Raw genomic sequence first — 15,688 nt, 5'->3', positions numbered from 1 at the left:
TAAGATGGACGAGGATCGAGTGTATTGTTATACTTTTGTTTTCCTTTTTTGTTTGGTTTTTTATTTTATTTCGCCAGAAATAAGAGACCGTGGGGTGTGGGCGTGACAAAATCCAATAGAGAATCCCTCCACCCCACATGCACCAATCCCGACCCTTTTTATTCCCCCCCAACACATGAACCCTCCCCAAAAAACACAAACAAAATCAAAAATAAAGTCAAAATAAAAAACCTGCATGTGTAGCTGCTACAACGAGATTCAAAACAATTTGAATAGTACCAAGAGAGCACATATTGTCGACGAAAATGATTCCCATTAAAAACCAATGGAAAATGAAGAGAGAGAGAGAGAGTAAAAACAACATAACTCAATCGACGTAGTAGAGAACATTGAAAAAATATAGTCACCGAAAAACACGCAACTTGGCGAAGAGAAGAAAACGAGAGAGAGAAGAGAAGAAAGACAAAAGACACGACGACACAGGCACGAGAAATATATAAGGAACGCAAAAACACATTGAGGGCAAGACTGCAACATGAGATGGTGGGGGAGTTAGGAGAGAGTCCAAGAGATTTTTGTTTTCGTGAAAATTCTCTTTTTTAGTTGGTTTTTGTTGGTTGGTTGTTTTAGTCAATATCAATTTTTGATGTTTTTGTTCATGAGAGGTAGAAAATAATCATTTCCAAAATATAAACGCATCGTTGGAGGATAATAATAATAATAATAAAAGACAAATAATTCCCGAATCAAAAAAAAAAAAAAAAAAAATCACGAAATTAATTTTTAAAAAAAAGTTAAAATGAATCGGTCAAATCCGTTGAAGATGAAGACCAGCTTCCTGCCTTGACTGTCGTATAGTTTAGTAGCTAGGGTTATAACATTCACTCGCGTTTGACATTTGTGACACGCATCGAAAACGATCACGTTCTTTTTGTTTTAAAAAAAAAATTCACGCCGACACTGAGAAATGGAAATTGATGAACGCTAATTGAAAAATAAATCGAAATGAGACGAGAGAAATAAAACGGCGTGATTCATGGAGGGAAACGGGAAAGGAAGGAGGGGGGGGGGAAATAAACGATGTGATGGAGGTTGGACTTGGGTGTGGCAAGTTCGTCATTCTAAATTTAAAGAACGTCCCGCTATTACTAAAAAGAAGCGGAAAGATAGAGAGAGCCTGGGTTATTTGACGATTTTCGCAATGCCATTGGGTTGTGCAGTTTAAATTTTCCATTTCTTTTCTATGTTTTTGTTTTTTTAAGAAATGAAATAAAAGGAAGGAGAAGAGTGAAATTTGTTTGTGTGTTTCGTTTCGCGTGTCGTTACAAAATGGAGCAGCCCCAGCAGCAAGTTTGGGGGTAGTCGGGCGCGTAGACTTTGTGCTCGTAGCCGTAGAGGAAGAATTTACCCGTCCGTCTTTTCCAAGTGTAGTGAACCTCAGTGACGGGCACCATTCTGACTTGTTGTCTCTGTCCATCCGCCCGGAATAATAAAAATTGTATTTCAATGTAAATTGGGAGGTGGAGACAAGTTAAGAGTCACCTGAGCGAGAATTCTCTGATCGGGCCACTGGCGGTTGTGGTTGAGGACGAGCTGGGCCGAGGCCAAGTTGATGGTCGGGTCGGCGAATGTGTTGAGCGGCGGGATGCGGGGCCCCTCCTCCTCGTAGACGACCTGGCCCGACACTTGGCGGATGAGATCTTCGGGCAGCGACGAGCATTTGGCCACAATGTGCTCGGACGTGTTGGCCTTCCACGTGATGGTCAAACTAATGTAGCACCGGATTTGACCGTAACTGTCGCACGGCGGGCAGGCCACCCGACCCTTGGCGTTGCACTTCAAGCAATCCTTTAGACAACCACCACCCAGAAAAACAAAAAAAAACAAAAACAAATTGCAATTAAATTGACTGCGTGAGATCTCAATCGCTTCAACGTTTGCGCTAACGACAACGAAAAGAAAAGTTTAGGGAGTTGCGGATGCACGCGGGCAAAGCTCGTTCCGTCAAGCAACTCTTGCTCTATTGATTACGTCTTTCACCCAACCACCCACCAACCCACCAACCACCCAGCAGACGAGCAGCTCACGACTCTCATTTTTATTTATATTTCGGGAAAAAAAAACGCGGCGATGGTGGTTCCCCCCCCCACCCTCGAGTCAAAACGATGTACACCAGATTTCATTGCGAGCCACTACAAAGGCGAACGTATATCTCGTTTAGCGGGTCCCGCGTGTGCAAATCGGGAAGGGAAAAAAAAGAAAAAAGGAAAAGAAAGAAACAAGTTTGCAACGTCCGGGAAATGAAAAGAAGAAGAAGAAGGAGAGTTGAAAAGCTAACGAGTCGGAGGAAATAGCAAGGAATCCAGCCCAGTTCCCAGCATAACGTACACCACCACCATATAGTATACAGCAGCTATAGACTTATAGAGCTAGGAAGGAGTGAGTAATGGGTTAGTAGTAATAGCACCGCCGCTACTGCTGCTGCTGCTACCGGGGACCACCGGTTACAACACGTAAAGCGAACGCGGGTCCCGGTGTTTAGATTTTTTTCTTCACCCCTCGTTATTTCACGAAAAAAAAAAAACTCTCGGGAAACCGTTCACGCAGAAGAAAGAAAAAAAAAATCCCCGGTGCAGAACTGCACCGCGCTGGATCGACTCGACTGTAAGAGGGGAGAACGGAGGCGGCCGAAAAGCCCTACTACACACGTATATACACACACACACACACACGTTTATATATTTAGCATTGAAAAGATCAATATTGACCGCTGGCCCCCAGAGAGGTTAGCAGAGAGGCATAACGGGGAGACTGACTAGTAATAACAGGAGCCGGGAAGGATGACGACGGGTCTATGTGTATGTTTTTCGTCAGCTGGATTATGGCGCACACACAAGGAAAAAAACGGGCGTGATTTTTTGGGTTGGGGGGGGTTAGTAGCCCCCTCAGGCAATCATAAGGAGGCAAGTCTCGGCAGTGAGAGCGGTGCGGACCCGCAACTACCACCGGGCAAATACCTCAAATTCCGCTCCTGGAACGTGTTCTCTCTGATTGTTTACATACACGGGAGGAGAAGTGAAAAGAGAAAAATTCGAGCGAGTAGAAGTAGAAGAAGAAGGAGGAGGAGCTTGGGCAAGTTATTTCTATTTTACCTGACGTCCTCTGCCGTGAGTGGATGACTGGCAAAAGAAGCAGCGCTCCTTGTTCCCGGCGGAATCGGATCCCCATCCGTCGCCGTGGCAACTCAGACACCTCGTCTAGAGTGACACACAAAACAAAAGAAAAACAAATGACATGACAGAGAAACGGGATATATCTAAAAATTAAAAAAAAAGGAAAAAGAATAGAGTCGGGAGCAAAGACAAATGTAAATGGAGTGGAACAGGAACAAGAAGGTGGGCGGGACGAACCCTTGTTTTTCCTCTCCACTTACCCATCCCTTGCCGTGGCACTCTTGGCAGAGGAGGCTCCCGGCACCGCGACATCGGTGACATGTTTTGACGGAGGCCGTGTGCGGCACTTGGAGCACCTTCATTTCGCTGCGGAAGAGATCCGACGGATCGGCTGGGATGTCCCACGGGCGAGGGGCGGGACCGCAACGAGGACCATCAATTTCCCCTCCGCCGTGCGGCATAAAAGCCCACGACGTCTCCCGCTTCTCCGTAAACGTTTGGATTTCGTACTAGAACAACAAAAACAACAACACCAAATTGTTGATTTTAAAAACTTTAAAATTTCCCGCCAATTTTTTAAAATGTCATTTTTACGTGGAAAGCGGAAGAGGACAGGATTTTGCCGATGGACATGTGACGGGCAGCTGATCGACCCCAACAGCAATGCTCCGTCACCAATCCGAGAAGGGCGTTGCGGGCGTCGACTTCGCTGACGGGCGGAATTTCGGCGATCGTGAGACGGGACGGACTCGTCGCTTCGCCCCCACCACCACCACCGTCAGACTGTTGTTGTTGTTGTTGTTGTTGTTGTAGCTCCTTCTTCTCAGCATCTCCTTGCGACTTGTGCTGCTCCAGTTGCAGCTGCTGATCCTCTTCCCATTCGGACAAACTCGGCGGAGGAGGAATGCACACTATCCGGGCCCGGTCGACCAATAAACACAAGTTCAGGAAATGAGTCGAATCAAAACAAGAGAAGCTCTCCCAGCACGGTCGAATGATAATCCCATCAAATTCCCCCCCCCCCCTCCCCAGCGGCCAACATTCAATTGAAATGGGTATAAATTGCTAATTACCGGCGTCAAAGGACGTCGTCTCGTATCCGTAAACTTGATCCATGTGGTCCAACGGAGGAGCTGACGGAGTGACGTCATCTTCTTGAACGCCTCCGGAATGTCCTACGAATGTCCCAATCGATAACACAACAACAACAACATAAATCAAATCCGCAGTTAATTACTTGACTACACGTAGGCTACAACATTATAAATCACATCACGGGGGGACTGAGAAAACATCAAATCAACACTCGGATGTTGTTGCGTCTGGGTCTATCATCATAAATCAAGACGACACACATCGCCAAACAGGTTATATTCTAATATTATTTAATTAAATTATCCAAAGGCTTTTAAAACCATCAAATTAAATTGTAGAGAAAAAGAGGAAGGGAAGTGGGGTGTTTGCCAATTACGCCATAGCGTGGCCGTCGATGGTCTGCGTCTCATATGATTGTGACGAGTTTTGTGACTGGATGATGGAAGGTGCTCGACGCCCTTTGATGTTTTTCACGGCCTCCTCCCCCCCTCTGTATTATTATTATTATTTGCTTTTCTTTTCTTTCACCCAACGTTAGATTTTGTTTGCACACAATAACACTGTCACCTCGGCCGCCGCCGGTTATTTTTTCTGACGCCAACAAACGAAAAAATGTTTCCCCACTGACGGACAGTCGAGTGAGGAGGGTGAAACAAAAGATTCGAGAGAGACACACGACAAAGAGGTAACGAACCAATCGTCAGTCGAAGCGTGACTGAGACGTGAAAGTGGAACGAAGCCAGCAGAGAACGAGACGAAGAAAATTTCAAACAAAAAACAAAAAAAAAAACAAAAAAAAGGAAGACAGTTGACTGGAAACTTCTTCTTCTTCTTCTTCTGGAACAAAGTTAAAACAAGAAAAAAAGCAAAGAAAAATCGACGTCTATCGGGACGCTTTTAGAGCCGGCAGATGCCAGCGCCATCTGACCGAGACCCGGACACCACAAAATCGAAACCTCCCGACCGGTTCCATCCATCGGTGCGGAATCATCGGTCAAATAATATTACGCGTCGTAATAAAAAAAAAGATATGCACTATAAAATGTATAAGTTTAAAAGCAAAATATGGAAATGGACGAGTCGATTGCAAATGAAAACATAACACACAAGGGCCGTCGGATACACTCGACCACCACCACCACCACCGCGGCGAAAATTTGTACAGTCAGTCAGTTCCGCTTCCGTCAAGTGGATCGGCAGGGCTACTACACTCCTCCTTGGCACACACAAAGTTTTTTTACATAAACCCCTGTGTGTGTGCCTACCGCAAAAGAAAAAAAAGATTTATTCAAATTCGGAATAGATGGTGATGAAATGCAAACGACGTGGAGGCGACTGGCCCGTGAAGGCCATCGCCATTTGTTTTTTTATCCGGATGAGAAAACGCATCCGGATGAAAACGAAACAAAACAAGAAGCTTGAACCGAAAAATACACATACACACAGTGTGTGTGTATGTGCCTTAGATCTAGTCTAGTGTTTGAAAAAAGAATCCAAAGTTGCTTCCATGATAGATAGATACTGGATAGATAACACACAATCATGGCGGGGGAGGGCGGAAGCGCTCAAGCGGAAGCACCAATAGGCATCGATTGAGCATCGATTTTGTGTTGGGGAGGAAAAGTAAGTCCGGGAGAAGAAGAGAAAAAAAGGGGAAAAGAGATTCAGAGAGTTTTCGGTTGAACGGAGGAAGCCGGGCGATGAAATGGATGCAAGTCGATTCCTCAAAGTCGTCTGGAAGATGACAGACGTGAAAGACACAGGTCTCAAGCAAGTCAAAAAGAAGAAGAAGAAACAACAAGAAGAAGAAGAAGAAAAAAAGCGAAAAGATTTCGCGACGGAGACGAATGAATCCGATTGGAGCACTCTGCCCTCTCTACTACTCCATCATTTGTTTTCGTTGGTTGGTTGGTTCGTTCGTGTGCTATACACCGGTCTCCGAAGCGCTTTGACTCACTCCCAAGTTACACACTTTTTTTTTATTTTTTATTTTGATTTCTTTTTCTGCTCTGTTTGTTCATAGTCCCGCTCCGGGCGGCGCACACAGGACAAAACCTAACAATAAATGGATTTCGACTTTACCGACTCACGCAACGACGTCGTCGACAAACAAGACGATCGGGACGAGGGACTAGTTTTGATTGAATAATCTAGCCTGTATCCTTGTCGACAATTCGATGCCATCGGCAATCAGGATCGCCGGGCAGAGAGAGAGAGATATTGTTCAAAATAACAATTGAAAATACAACAAAAAAGAAGGAAGAAGAAGAAGAAGAAAAAGAAAACGGAAATGGACGCGACTCAGCAGTTGGGCGACAATGCAAGACAAACAAGAGACGCTTCGATTGTGTCACCCACACAACCGAGAAGTGGCGAAAAGAGGCAAGAGAAAGTATCCGCCATTTTGAATGCGATTTCAAACGGGCCAAAAAATACAAATAAAAAGAAGAAGAAGACGAAGAAAGACAAGCTGAGAAAATGCAATCTGGACTAGAATGGGATCCGATGGGTGAAATGCAATTGAATAATACTCGGAAGAGAAGGAGTGGGCCGAACAAAAGAGTCTTCTTTTAAATAAAATATTTAAAAAAAAAGAGGGAAATTCAAACAAGAAAAGAGTGTCGGCACAAATGCGGTCCATCGATATCTTAAGGTCTCAACTTCCTTTCATGTTATTAAACAGAGAAAAGGATAAAGAAGAAAAAGAAATGAATATAACGTGTACTCTATTCGAGTATAGTGCCATCACTTGGAATTTCCAAGAGAGCATAATAATAATGTCATTGCCCCGCGATCGGCACACAGCAAGTCTTGAGATACAACTGGGAAATCCATCACCGTCTCCCAACAATGTCTCCTACGCTGGCTGCGATACATGTGCAGCACACAAGTCAGATCTTTTTTTTTTGTATTATTATTCTTCTATTTTTTTCTTGTCCCGATGATTCCACACATCTTCTTCCGAGCTACTGAAAGAGATGCACAACTCCCAATCTCCCAATTCAATCAGTCAAGAAAGTGAAGCGCTGCTGCTGCTGCTGCTGTTGCTATAGTCTGAGCTTCAATGTCTTGATCTGCTAGGAGCTAAAGAAAAGGAATCTAATGTGTGTGTGTGTGTGTACCAGCGAGAGCTACTAGACGGAGCGCATCGATTGATGTTTTTTTCCCCCCGATCTTTCTGCCGACAGATCCTCGACGACGACGGCGTCTTCTCATCGTCATAATAATAGCGACGCTACTTATATACCCCGCGTAATCCTCAAATGAGAAAGTAGGAAATAGAACGGCAGGCCGGATCGTGTTGCCAGATGATGGGGCGAAGAAAAATGAATCCTTACGACAAACACTACTACTACTACACACTGTGTGTGTGTGGGTATAGTAGGGCAGCAGCCAGCGATGCATCAATACCAACAAAAAGAAAAATGAATCTTCAAAAAGGAGGGGCTAGCGCCAAAAAGGAAATACGCCATATCAGATCTATAAAAACCGGTAGTCTGTGTGAATATCAAAATATACGTAGACCAGTAGAGAGAAGACCAGCAAAATAAGCAAAAAGGGTGAGGCAAAAAGAAAAATGTCCGGAAACGGAGCAAACAAACAAACAAATGTGTGTCTGTATAGTATAAAAGAGAAATAAATAAGTAGACTATACCGCGCATAATCATATCGTAAAAAAGAAAGAAGAAGAAGACTATCCGGGTTACATATCGAAACAGCAGCAGCAGCAGCAGAACGGAGAAAAAAGAATGTGTGAGATAATATAATGGCAAAAGGGAAAGCCAGTTGGCCAAAAACTGATATGTACACACTATATAGTAGTAGCCATCTTGAATGCAATCAGGAACAAACTCTGAAGGGGGATTGGGTGTGAGAAGAAAATGGAAAAATCTAACAAGAGAAGTGTGTGTCAGTGAGGGGGTTGTATACTCTCTCGACTCGAAACCGTGTGTACGTACGTAGTGAACTAACTGATCCAGTGGTCCTATTTACACGCCCAGCGCCTTCCAGCGCGCACAAGACGTAGTCGAAAGAAAAAGAAAGGAATCCCGCGGGAATGTTGATGAAAGGGATAACGGTAAGGATGCGGCTAACGCAGAGGATTGTCCTCTAGACAGTTCATTGAACAACAACCGAGAGATCCCGAAGAAAAGATGTAATACTCCTCTCCGACTGTGTGTGTGTGTGTTCTGCCGACTCGGCAGACTTGAACGAGGAAAACCCAAACAAAAAAAAAATATAATATAACAAGGAGACGGGCGCACACACAAAAATAGACAATAGGCTATATACGGTGGCCGACAAAGAAACGAAGAAGATCCGGGGAAGAGCAAAAAACATTCGTCAATTCTTGGTAGATCTAACCACCATAAAAATGATATCCAGCAGTTGTTATTCGAATCAAAAGTTGCCGCAAACTTGTTTGACAATTGATGACGCTCTCCCACACCATTTATCGAACCCTGTGAACTCGACGCATAAACCGCGAAATATTTGGGTACGTGAATAATACCAAAATCTAAATGAAATCGAGAAGAGAAGAAGAAGAAAAAGATTTGTTTTTGGAAAAGTTCCACGGATGACGCCCATATATATGATCCTATACTATAGAGGGCGAATCTTTTCTTATATGTGCGGGGTTGTTGTTTCCATCTTCTTCCGTCCACGATTGGCCTCCCCGTTAAACCCCCCCTCCTCATTGAGCGATCCGTTGGTCGAAAATGCGGGAGCGATGCATCCCGGTGGTAGATAGACACACACACATAGACACGCTCTTTGGTCGGTCGAAAGAAGAAGAAGATCGACCGGTCCCGCAGGCAAGCAGCGGCAGTCACGGCGACAAGATGGAACTGCCAATGACTTGGAACCCGCCTACAATCTTCCCTTTTATCTTGTCGCTTTCTTTCTTTCACTCCCAATTGTTTTCCTTTTTCTCTTTTATTTTTCTTTTTTGTTGTACGGGTCTCCACCCAGCGTCCATCTTCTTTCTCTCTCCTTGTTCCGGAGTCAGAGACACACATCCGGATGTAGAGCTCGAACAAAGGACACACAGCAGAGAGAGACTCGCGCAAGCAATCGTATTGTGTAACCAACCCAATTCGCTCCAATAAAAACAACAATCCTTTACGGACGTAACCTGGAAATGTTGACGAGATTCTTTGGCCGACTGACCAATAACAAAAAATAAAATAAAAAGTTAGAAACGGTGGCCAGTGTCCTCGAGGATTCATCACGGGATCCATTCCGACGGGAATGTCATAACGTTGAGTTATCGTAGCACTAGAGAGAACTACGGGCGAAAGGACAGAGACACACATTCTCGTTCAGTTACCCCCCACAGGTAAAATGTGAGAGATGGGCCAACTGGGAACTATAAATACCATCCAATCAGACCATTAATCAAAACTGCAAAGCATTCAGCCGAGCGGTGGAGGAAGAGAAAAAAGGAACGAAATGGAAACGCAAGCGGATCGCTCCGTAAAGAAAAGGAAAAAATAAATAAGGATCTGATATGAGAAGCTTTTCCGTCAGCGGAAAATACTATCCATCAAATGAAATAGAAGAAAAAGGAGCTGGACGACGACGACGACGTGTACGACACAGTCCGGCATTCAACATTTCCACCCCATTGTGTTTGCTGAGGGGCCTATCTCTCCCAATGTCTCAAACACAATCCCGCCGATTCCTGCGTGATATTGTCCAGGACAATCAAGGAACTTTTTCCCTCCCGATTCATTCATAAAGCGTAATGGAACGAGACGCGTCGCCTCTTTCCATTTATTTTCCTTCTTTGTTCTTTTCTTTTCCATTTGAAACATTTCGGAACCTAACCAAAAAAATGAAACAATTTCCCGCCATCGATTTGATTAAATTATATTGGAACTACTGCGATTGAAATGAACGCCCTCGATAGGGCGACCTACAATTTCCCATCGTAGAATGAGAGCAATAATCAAAGCCTTAACGTCCCCGACAGTTGAAAATTAAAATAAAAAGTACCGACGACATTAACTAGGAGGAAAAAAAAGAAGAAACGGGCACGTCTAGCTCTGGCGTTGCGTCACCTCCTTGCCATGTTGAATCTCTGGTTGTTGGTGGTTTTTCTGCGGGATTCGCTCCGCTGTCGACATGTCGTCGTCGTCGTCGTCGAGAGAGAGACGTGCGGATCCGTTTGGCAGACAAGGAGCTGCGACTAATCACCTCAGTCTAATCGAGGGTGAAGGCCGTTGCGGCCTACTACGTTAAGTCTCCGTGACGAGCGCTTGTCAAGTCTCTTTTTTTCCTTCTTCTTCCTTATTCCACTTTTAGTTCTCTCTCCTCTAGTCGCCAATTCGCCATAAAAGCCATTTCTACTATCTCGTCTTTTCTTTTTATCTCCCGACAACTTCTTCCCCCCTTTTTTTGTGTGCTCCTAGCTCTACTCCTCCCTTCCAGCGGCAGCAACGGATTTCTTGGCTTCCAGCCCGTTGGCTACTTCCAAATGACCAGAAACAGGACGACGTACGACGACTACTGTTGGTAGCTGCTATACGTGGGGCTCCCGTAGTCAAAAGAGTATTTTTTCCTCTTTCTTTGTCCAACTACTCACAGTGTGTTCCAACACCACCACCACAACCAGCCGGCGGATTTCACCGTATTTCTTCTCCAATAGATTTTCTCCACGTGTAAACCCCACCCAAAAGTTAATGAGGAAATTGAAACCGAGATAAAAGATACTAGCTAGGAGCAGACAAAGTCAATGACACAGTATGTAGCTGGGGCTTGGTCTTCTCTATTCCATTAATAATCTACAGAGAAATGGTGAATGAAAGTGAACTTGCATCCGGTTGACATTTCCGAAAAGAGTAAGACGCACACGGGCTCCTAATAGTCCTTAGCTCCTGGCCTCCATTATCTACGCCAGGGATGCACACCCCGTAGAATCGAGAGAGAGAGAGCGGGCGGGCGGGCGTCCGCTTTCAAAAGCCAATTAACCTTCTACACGTTTACCACGTCTGCTGTTGCCAGCCTGCCAGTCGTCGGCGGCGGCGGCCGGATGCATTCTTGCTTCTCTTCTCCCTTTGGCTCGCAAGTGTGTCTCAATGATTCAAGCAGCCAACCCACGACAGCCAGCTAGAGAGAAAATTAAGGAGCCCGACCCAGTCTCTGCATGTGTTGGTGCCAGTCACGTCGAGCTCCTTCTCTCCTTTTCCTTTTTGGCAAAGTCACATGACACGTTCGTCAAAATTTTAAATGGGCACCGCCTTTTTTCCTATCTAATCCAGCGCAGGCTCCTAACTAGGGAGATGAATGTGTGCGAGCAATTCGTTCAACAACAAGAAAAAAGTCTACCGGCCCCTATTTTTTTAAGGGTGGAAAAAGGATAAATAATGACAAAGACGGGATAGAAAGTTGAAATAATAATAACTACTAGACTCGGGTTCGTGCCGGCTTTAGTGAGTGTGTGTGTGTGTGTGGATCGAGTGTGTGGGTGCTTCTCCTACTTTGCCACCGACTGTCTCCCTAGAAGAAGGAAAAGGAGGAGGACGACGAGCCGTCAACAACGGCAGACACGAAAGGCAAACAAGGCGCTTGGCGGATTCATCGGAGCAGAAGGGAAAGAGTGATGGATACACACGAAAGCGTCTTTCGGAGATAGAAACAACACAGACAACGAGACAACCTCCCCCCCTCCTGGAAGGAAAAAAAAATAGAAAGAAATATATACTCGGCGATGTGCTTCGTTTCCTTCAAAGGCAAGAGATCGACAAGCAGAAGCAGAAGAAGGTGAAATGGTATCGATCGTTCCTTTTTGCTCAACCCAACCGTGAGTACGCCTGGAAATCAAGCCGCCAATCCGTCATTTGTCATTTCGGCCTTTCCTGAATTAACCCATCTCTCTTTCTCTCTCTCTCTCTTCCATTAAGGACAAAAATAAAAAGGAAACGCTGTAGATTAAACAAACCTTGGATAATACAAAAGCGGTCGGAGATGTCGAATAGAATGAGAAAACCACTCGACTCGATTGAATTCCCGCGCCGGGCCGAGTCAAGAGACAACCACTCCAATCCTTCGCGGATACATAAAAAAATGTTTCCGACCGCAAAGAAAAGAAGAAAAATCGCCCCCCGTTTCTAGCTGGCCAGGTGACAATGACACACACACACACACGGAAAGATAGCGAAGAATATGAAAAGAGATGACAGAAAACGACATCAAGAGTTGACATCCAAAATGTTTGTGCCACATAAGTTTGTTCTCGCTCGCTCTTTTTGTTGTTGTGATGATCGGAAGGGGAGGATTTTTCTCTTTCTTTTTTTTGGAACTTACTCTTACCGCCGCTCGGCATTTCCCATGGCACGTCGCCGGAATTTAATTCTCGCAGTCGTGGACTGAATCCATTGTGACCACCTCGTCGCGTTTTCTGGTGTTTCTTGACTTGAGCCCGTAGTCGCCGCGACGCTGTTATCCGAGACTTGACCATTTTTGCGGGATTTGATGGTCCAGACAAGTTGAGGCACACAAAATGACAGTGGCGGGAGATTTGAATAATTTGTTTGTTTTTTTTTTTGGTACGAAAATTGGATTTTTTTGGTTCTTTTGGTTATTTGGTCCAAACGTAAAGTACGTGACGACGAAACCGGAACAGAGGTCAAACCACCGTGGATCAAACCACACTGTGGACTGATCCGCACAGGCACTCACAGGTGGTAGATCCCCTCCTTATTTTCTCCTGGCTTTTCCCCCTTTTCTCTCGGCGCAGCGCACACAGGCGTCCCACTCACGCAGACGGTAAACCCCCACCACCACCACCACTACCCCCCTCCACCAGCTCCTCTTCAATCCACCACCCCCCTCCCCACCTCCTCACACACACACTCACGGTCGGTTCCTTGTGTTTTCTTTCTTTCTTGTGTTTGAAAAATAAAAGGAGGGAAATCTTTTCCTCCGCTTTTGGTGGGCCCCGGGCGGCGAATCTTCGCCAAAGAACTGGCTCACATCTTCTCTGGCCCTTCCAACGTGCCGCAGGATCGTCGCGTGAATGTCATGAAAAGCGGCCGTGAACGAAGGAGGAGCCACTGGCTGCAAGGGTCAACCTCTCAGCCTTGCAATTGGCTGACAATGGCCTCCTTCTCCTTCTCCCTCCTTCCCTATATGTACTATATATACTAGACTACTACTACTATTATTATATATATACTATACTATTCCGATCCGCCGCTTTGAGCAAAGAGATCCATTTTCGTTCCCCCATCTCTCCTTCCCTTTTTTCCCCCCTCGTCGTTCTCTTTTCTTCCGGATTCGATCCTCATCGATAAGATATCCAGGCCAATTTTTTCTCTCTTTTGTGTCGCCATTCGATTGAGATCCTCCCCGGAGCAAAAAAATAATAATAATAAAAAAAAGGGGAACGAAGCAAAATGGATTTCTTTTTAAATCCTTTTTACTTTTTTTTTTTTTTTAAACGGGGACAGCAAAGGTGGGTACGGTTGCTTCAGTGTGATACGCAAATAGAAACAGAAGGCTATCACCTTACACCGTATACTATGCATAGCCGTGGCGGCAGCAGACACACACAATAACAGCGTGAGAAGAGTTAACTTTAGATGTAGTTACAACAACGAAACGGGTCGAACGTGGGGGCCCCGGTAATGAATACGCAAGCGCTTCCGAGTTCGACTGACTGACTGGGCAAGAGGAGGAAAAGACAAAGCAACAAGAAGAAATAGGCTACACACACAGACAGACACGGAGAGAACAGAGAGAAAGAGAAAAAAGTGAACGACCCAAAAAAAGCGCTCGAGCGGCAATAATCAATGATGGGGAAAGAGGAGATGAGATTTACTGTACTTGATGTCCGTGACAAGCTGCTCTTTCTCCTTGACGTCGACCGGAGACGAGATCTTGTTCCGCTCATTTAAATCGGTTACACTAAATCAAATCCACAACTGGCCAATAAAAGGGAACTCCCGAAAAAAACTAACAATAGACTTTTTTTTTTTTAATCTGAAATTGGAGGAGGAGGGAACGTCGGTCCAGCACAGGATCTGAAGACTAACTAGCTGGGCGACAACCAGGCCGTTTTCTTCCTGCTCGTCGTCGTCGCCATTTGAAATTCGCCTCCCAACCCAGCCCGCCCTTCACAAGCCACCCATTTTCAAGCAACTTGATCTTCGTCCAGACCGACCTTCACGGCGAATGAGCCCGATTTAACTGGGCGAAAACTCACAGAGTTCTATCTTCCCTTGTAACTCCGCCAAGTCTTTCATCGGGCCAGGTCTCCGCCCGCTCACAACCCCCCTGCTGACTGACTGCACCATCAAAGACTAGAGTCTAAAAGACTCATTTTTGTTTTTTGTTTTTTTTGGGGGGATGGTTGTTTTCTTTCACACAAATGAAGAAAACAAAAAGGTGGAAATATGTGAGACGCATGACACTCACTTAAGTAGTGGCTGGATTCCCTGTACTGCAATGGAATGGTTCCGGTTGTGAAGTTGGGAGCACTCGGACTGAATTCATCATATTCTTCAAGGTCCACAGTTTCTGGTGCCAGGTAAGGCTTCTTCCGTCCCATATGCTTGGATGACTTCATCTTCTTGCCAGACGATGAGCCAAAAATATGCAGAAAAAAGATATAGATTAGAAAGGTGAGAGCAACGAGTTAGCGAGAGGTGACCAGTCAACACCCAAGATAGATCTACGGCAAACAACTGGTTCTTGTTTGAGTTGGCACTTGAAAGTGGTCAGCCTCACGATAGTCAGAAACACAAGGGGCTGCTACTTCATCTATCACCACAGGAATGCTCTTCGTTGCTGCTGAGAAGGGTGGAGTGCCTCTCCTGGAACACGTCTCTTAAAATTTTACACCCATGCTTGACCAGCTGAAGATGGATCATAACAAGCGCCCAAACGAAAAGGCGAGAGAAATTGAAAGGAAAGACATGTCGCCGTCGTCTGTACGTTATTGATCCGCATCCCAGTGGATTAGACTAGCAGCTACCAGCAGTAAATGCACGACCCCACAACTGACAGGCTCTGGAACAATGCCCACTGCATCCTTCACGCCATACAAACTACTTGGCCTTTTGGAATTGAAATAGACACCAAGCGTGACCGTGAAAACAAGAAATGAAACTATTTCAAATACCTTGACATCGGGAAGTGAACCTAGGGGAGTATAAATAAAGTTCCCCCTTCAAAAGAAAACAACAAGACCACCAGAGCCCCACTGCACGACAGACGTCAACCACCTTTTTGCATTTCCCCCAACAAATGCGGCCATCTAGCGTCGGAATAACTCAAGAGTTTCCCAAGAGGATAAACGCACCTCGGTCTTATCCGTTTACCTACTACTTCATCTAGCGCACACTTCACAAAAGAATAACCTGTTGGAACTTCGTCACGTTCGCCTCATTTTGTATTCTTATCGCTCGCTGTTG

The 15,688-nt window shown here is 45.3% G+C and overlaps 1 protein-coding gene across 6 annotated transcripts; it reads right to left on the bottom strand.

The window, feature by feature from the left end:
* LOC124338658 (protein SSUH2 homolog) lies at nucleotides 1-15,526 on the bottom strand. Of its 6 annotated transcripts, none has more exons than XM_046792809.1 (8): nucleotides 15,397-15,526; nucleotides 14,691-14,844; nucleotides 4,247-4,348; nucleotides 3,768-4,084; nucleotides 3,434-3,682; nucleotides 3,153-3,257; nucleotides 1,543-1,848; nucleotides 1-1,469 (listed from the first exon to the last, which is right to left on the bottom strand). In XM_046792809.1, exons 2-8 carry the CDS (start codon nucleotides 14,839-14,841, stop codon nucleotides 1,323-1,325), a joined length of 1,377 nt encoding a protein of 458 aa, XP_046648765.1. In that variant the 5' UTR covers nucleotides 14,842-14,844; nucleotides 15,397-15,526; the 3' UTR covers nucleotides 1-1,322. The 6 variants fall into 6 exon arrangements, with proteins under 6 accessions (XP_046648765.1, XP_046648764.1, XP_046648767.1 ...); XM_046792808.1 differs by having other exon boundaries at nucleotides 14,691-14,841; nucleotides 15,397-15,525; XM_046792811.1 differs by lacking the exons at nucleotides 14,691-14,844; nucleotides 15,397-15,526 and adding an exon at nucleotides 14,100-14,281.
* Between the last annotated feature and the right edge of the window lie 162 nt (nucleotides 15,527-15,688).

This window comes from Daphnia pulicaria, chromosome 4, assembly GCF_021234035.1.
Source record: "Daphnia pulicaria isolate SC F1-1A chromosome 4, SC_F0-13Bv2, whole genome shotgun sequence".
NCBI classification, from domain to species: Eukaryota; Metazoa; Arthropoda; class Branchiopoda; order Diplostraca; family Daphniidae; genus Daphnia; species Daphnia pulicaria.
This window is presented reverse-complemented; position numbering and strand designations above follow the sequence as displayed.

Coding starts and splice junctions, on each gene's coding strand:
- LOC124338658 (XM_046792807.1), bottom strand. CDS start 12,732: ATGGTCAAGTCTCGGATAACAGCGTCGCGGCGACTACGGGCTCAAGTC. Junction 4,349..12,578: donor AATGCCGAGCGGCGGTAAGA/GTAAGTTCCAAA, acceptor GGACATTCGTAG/GACATTCCGGAGGCGTTCAA. Junction 4,085..4,246: donor GACGACGTCCTTTGACGCCG/GTAATTAGCAAT, acceptor GGGCCCGGATAG/TGTGCATTCCTCCTCCGCCG.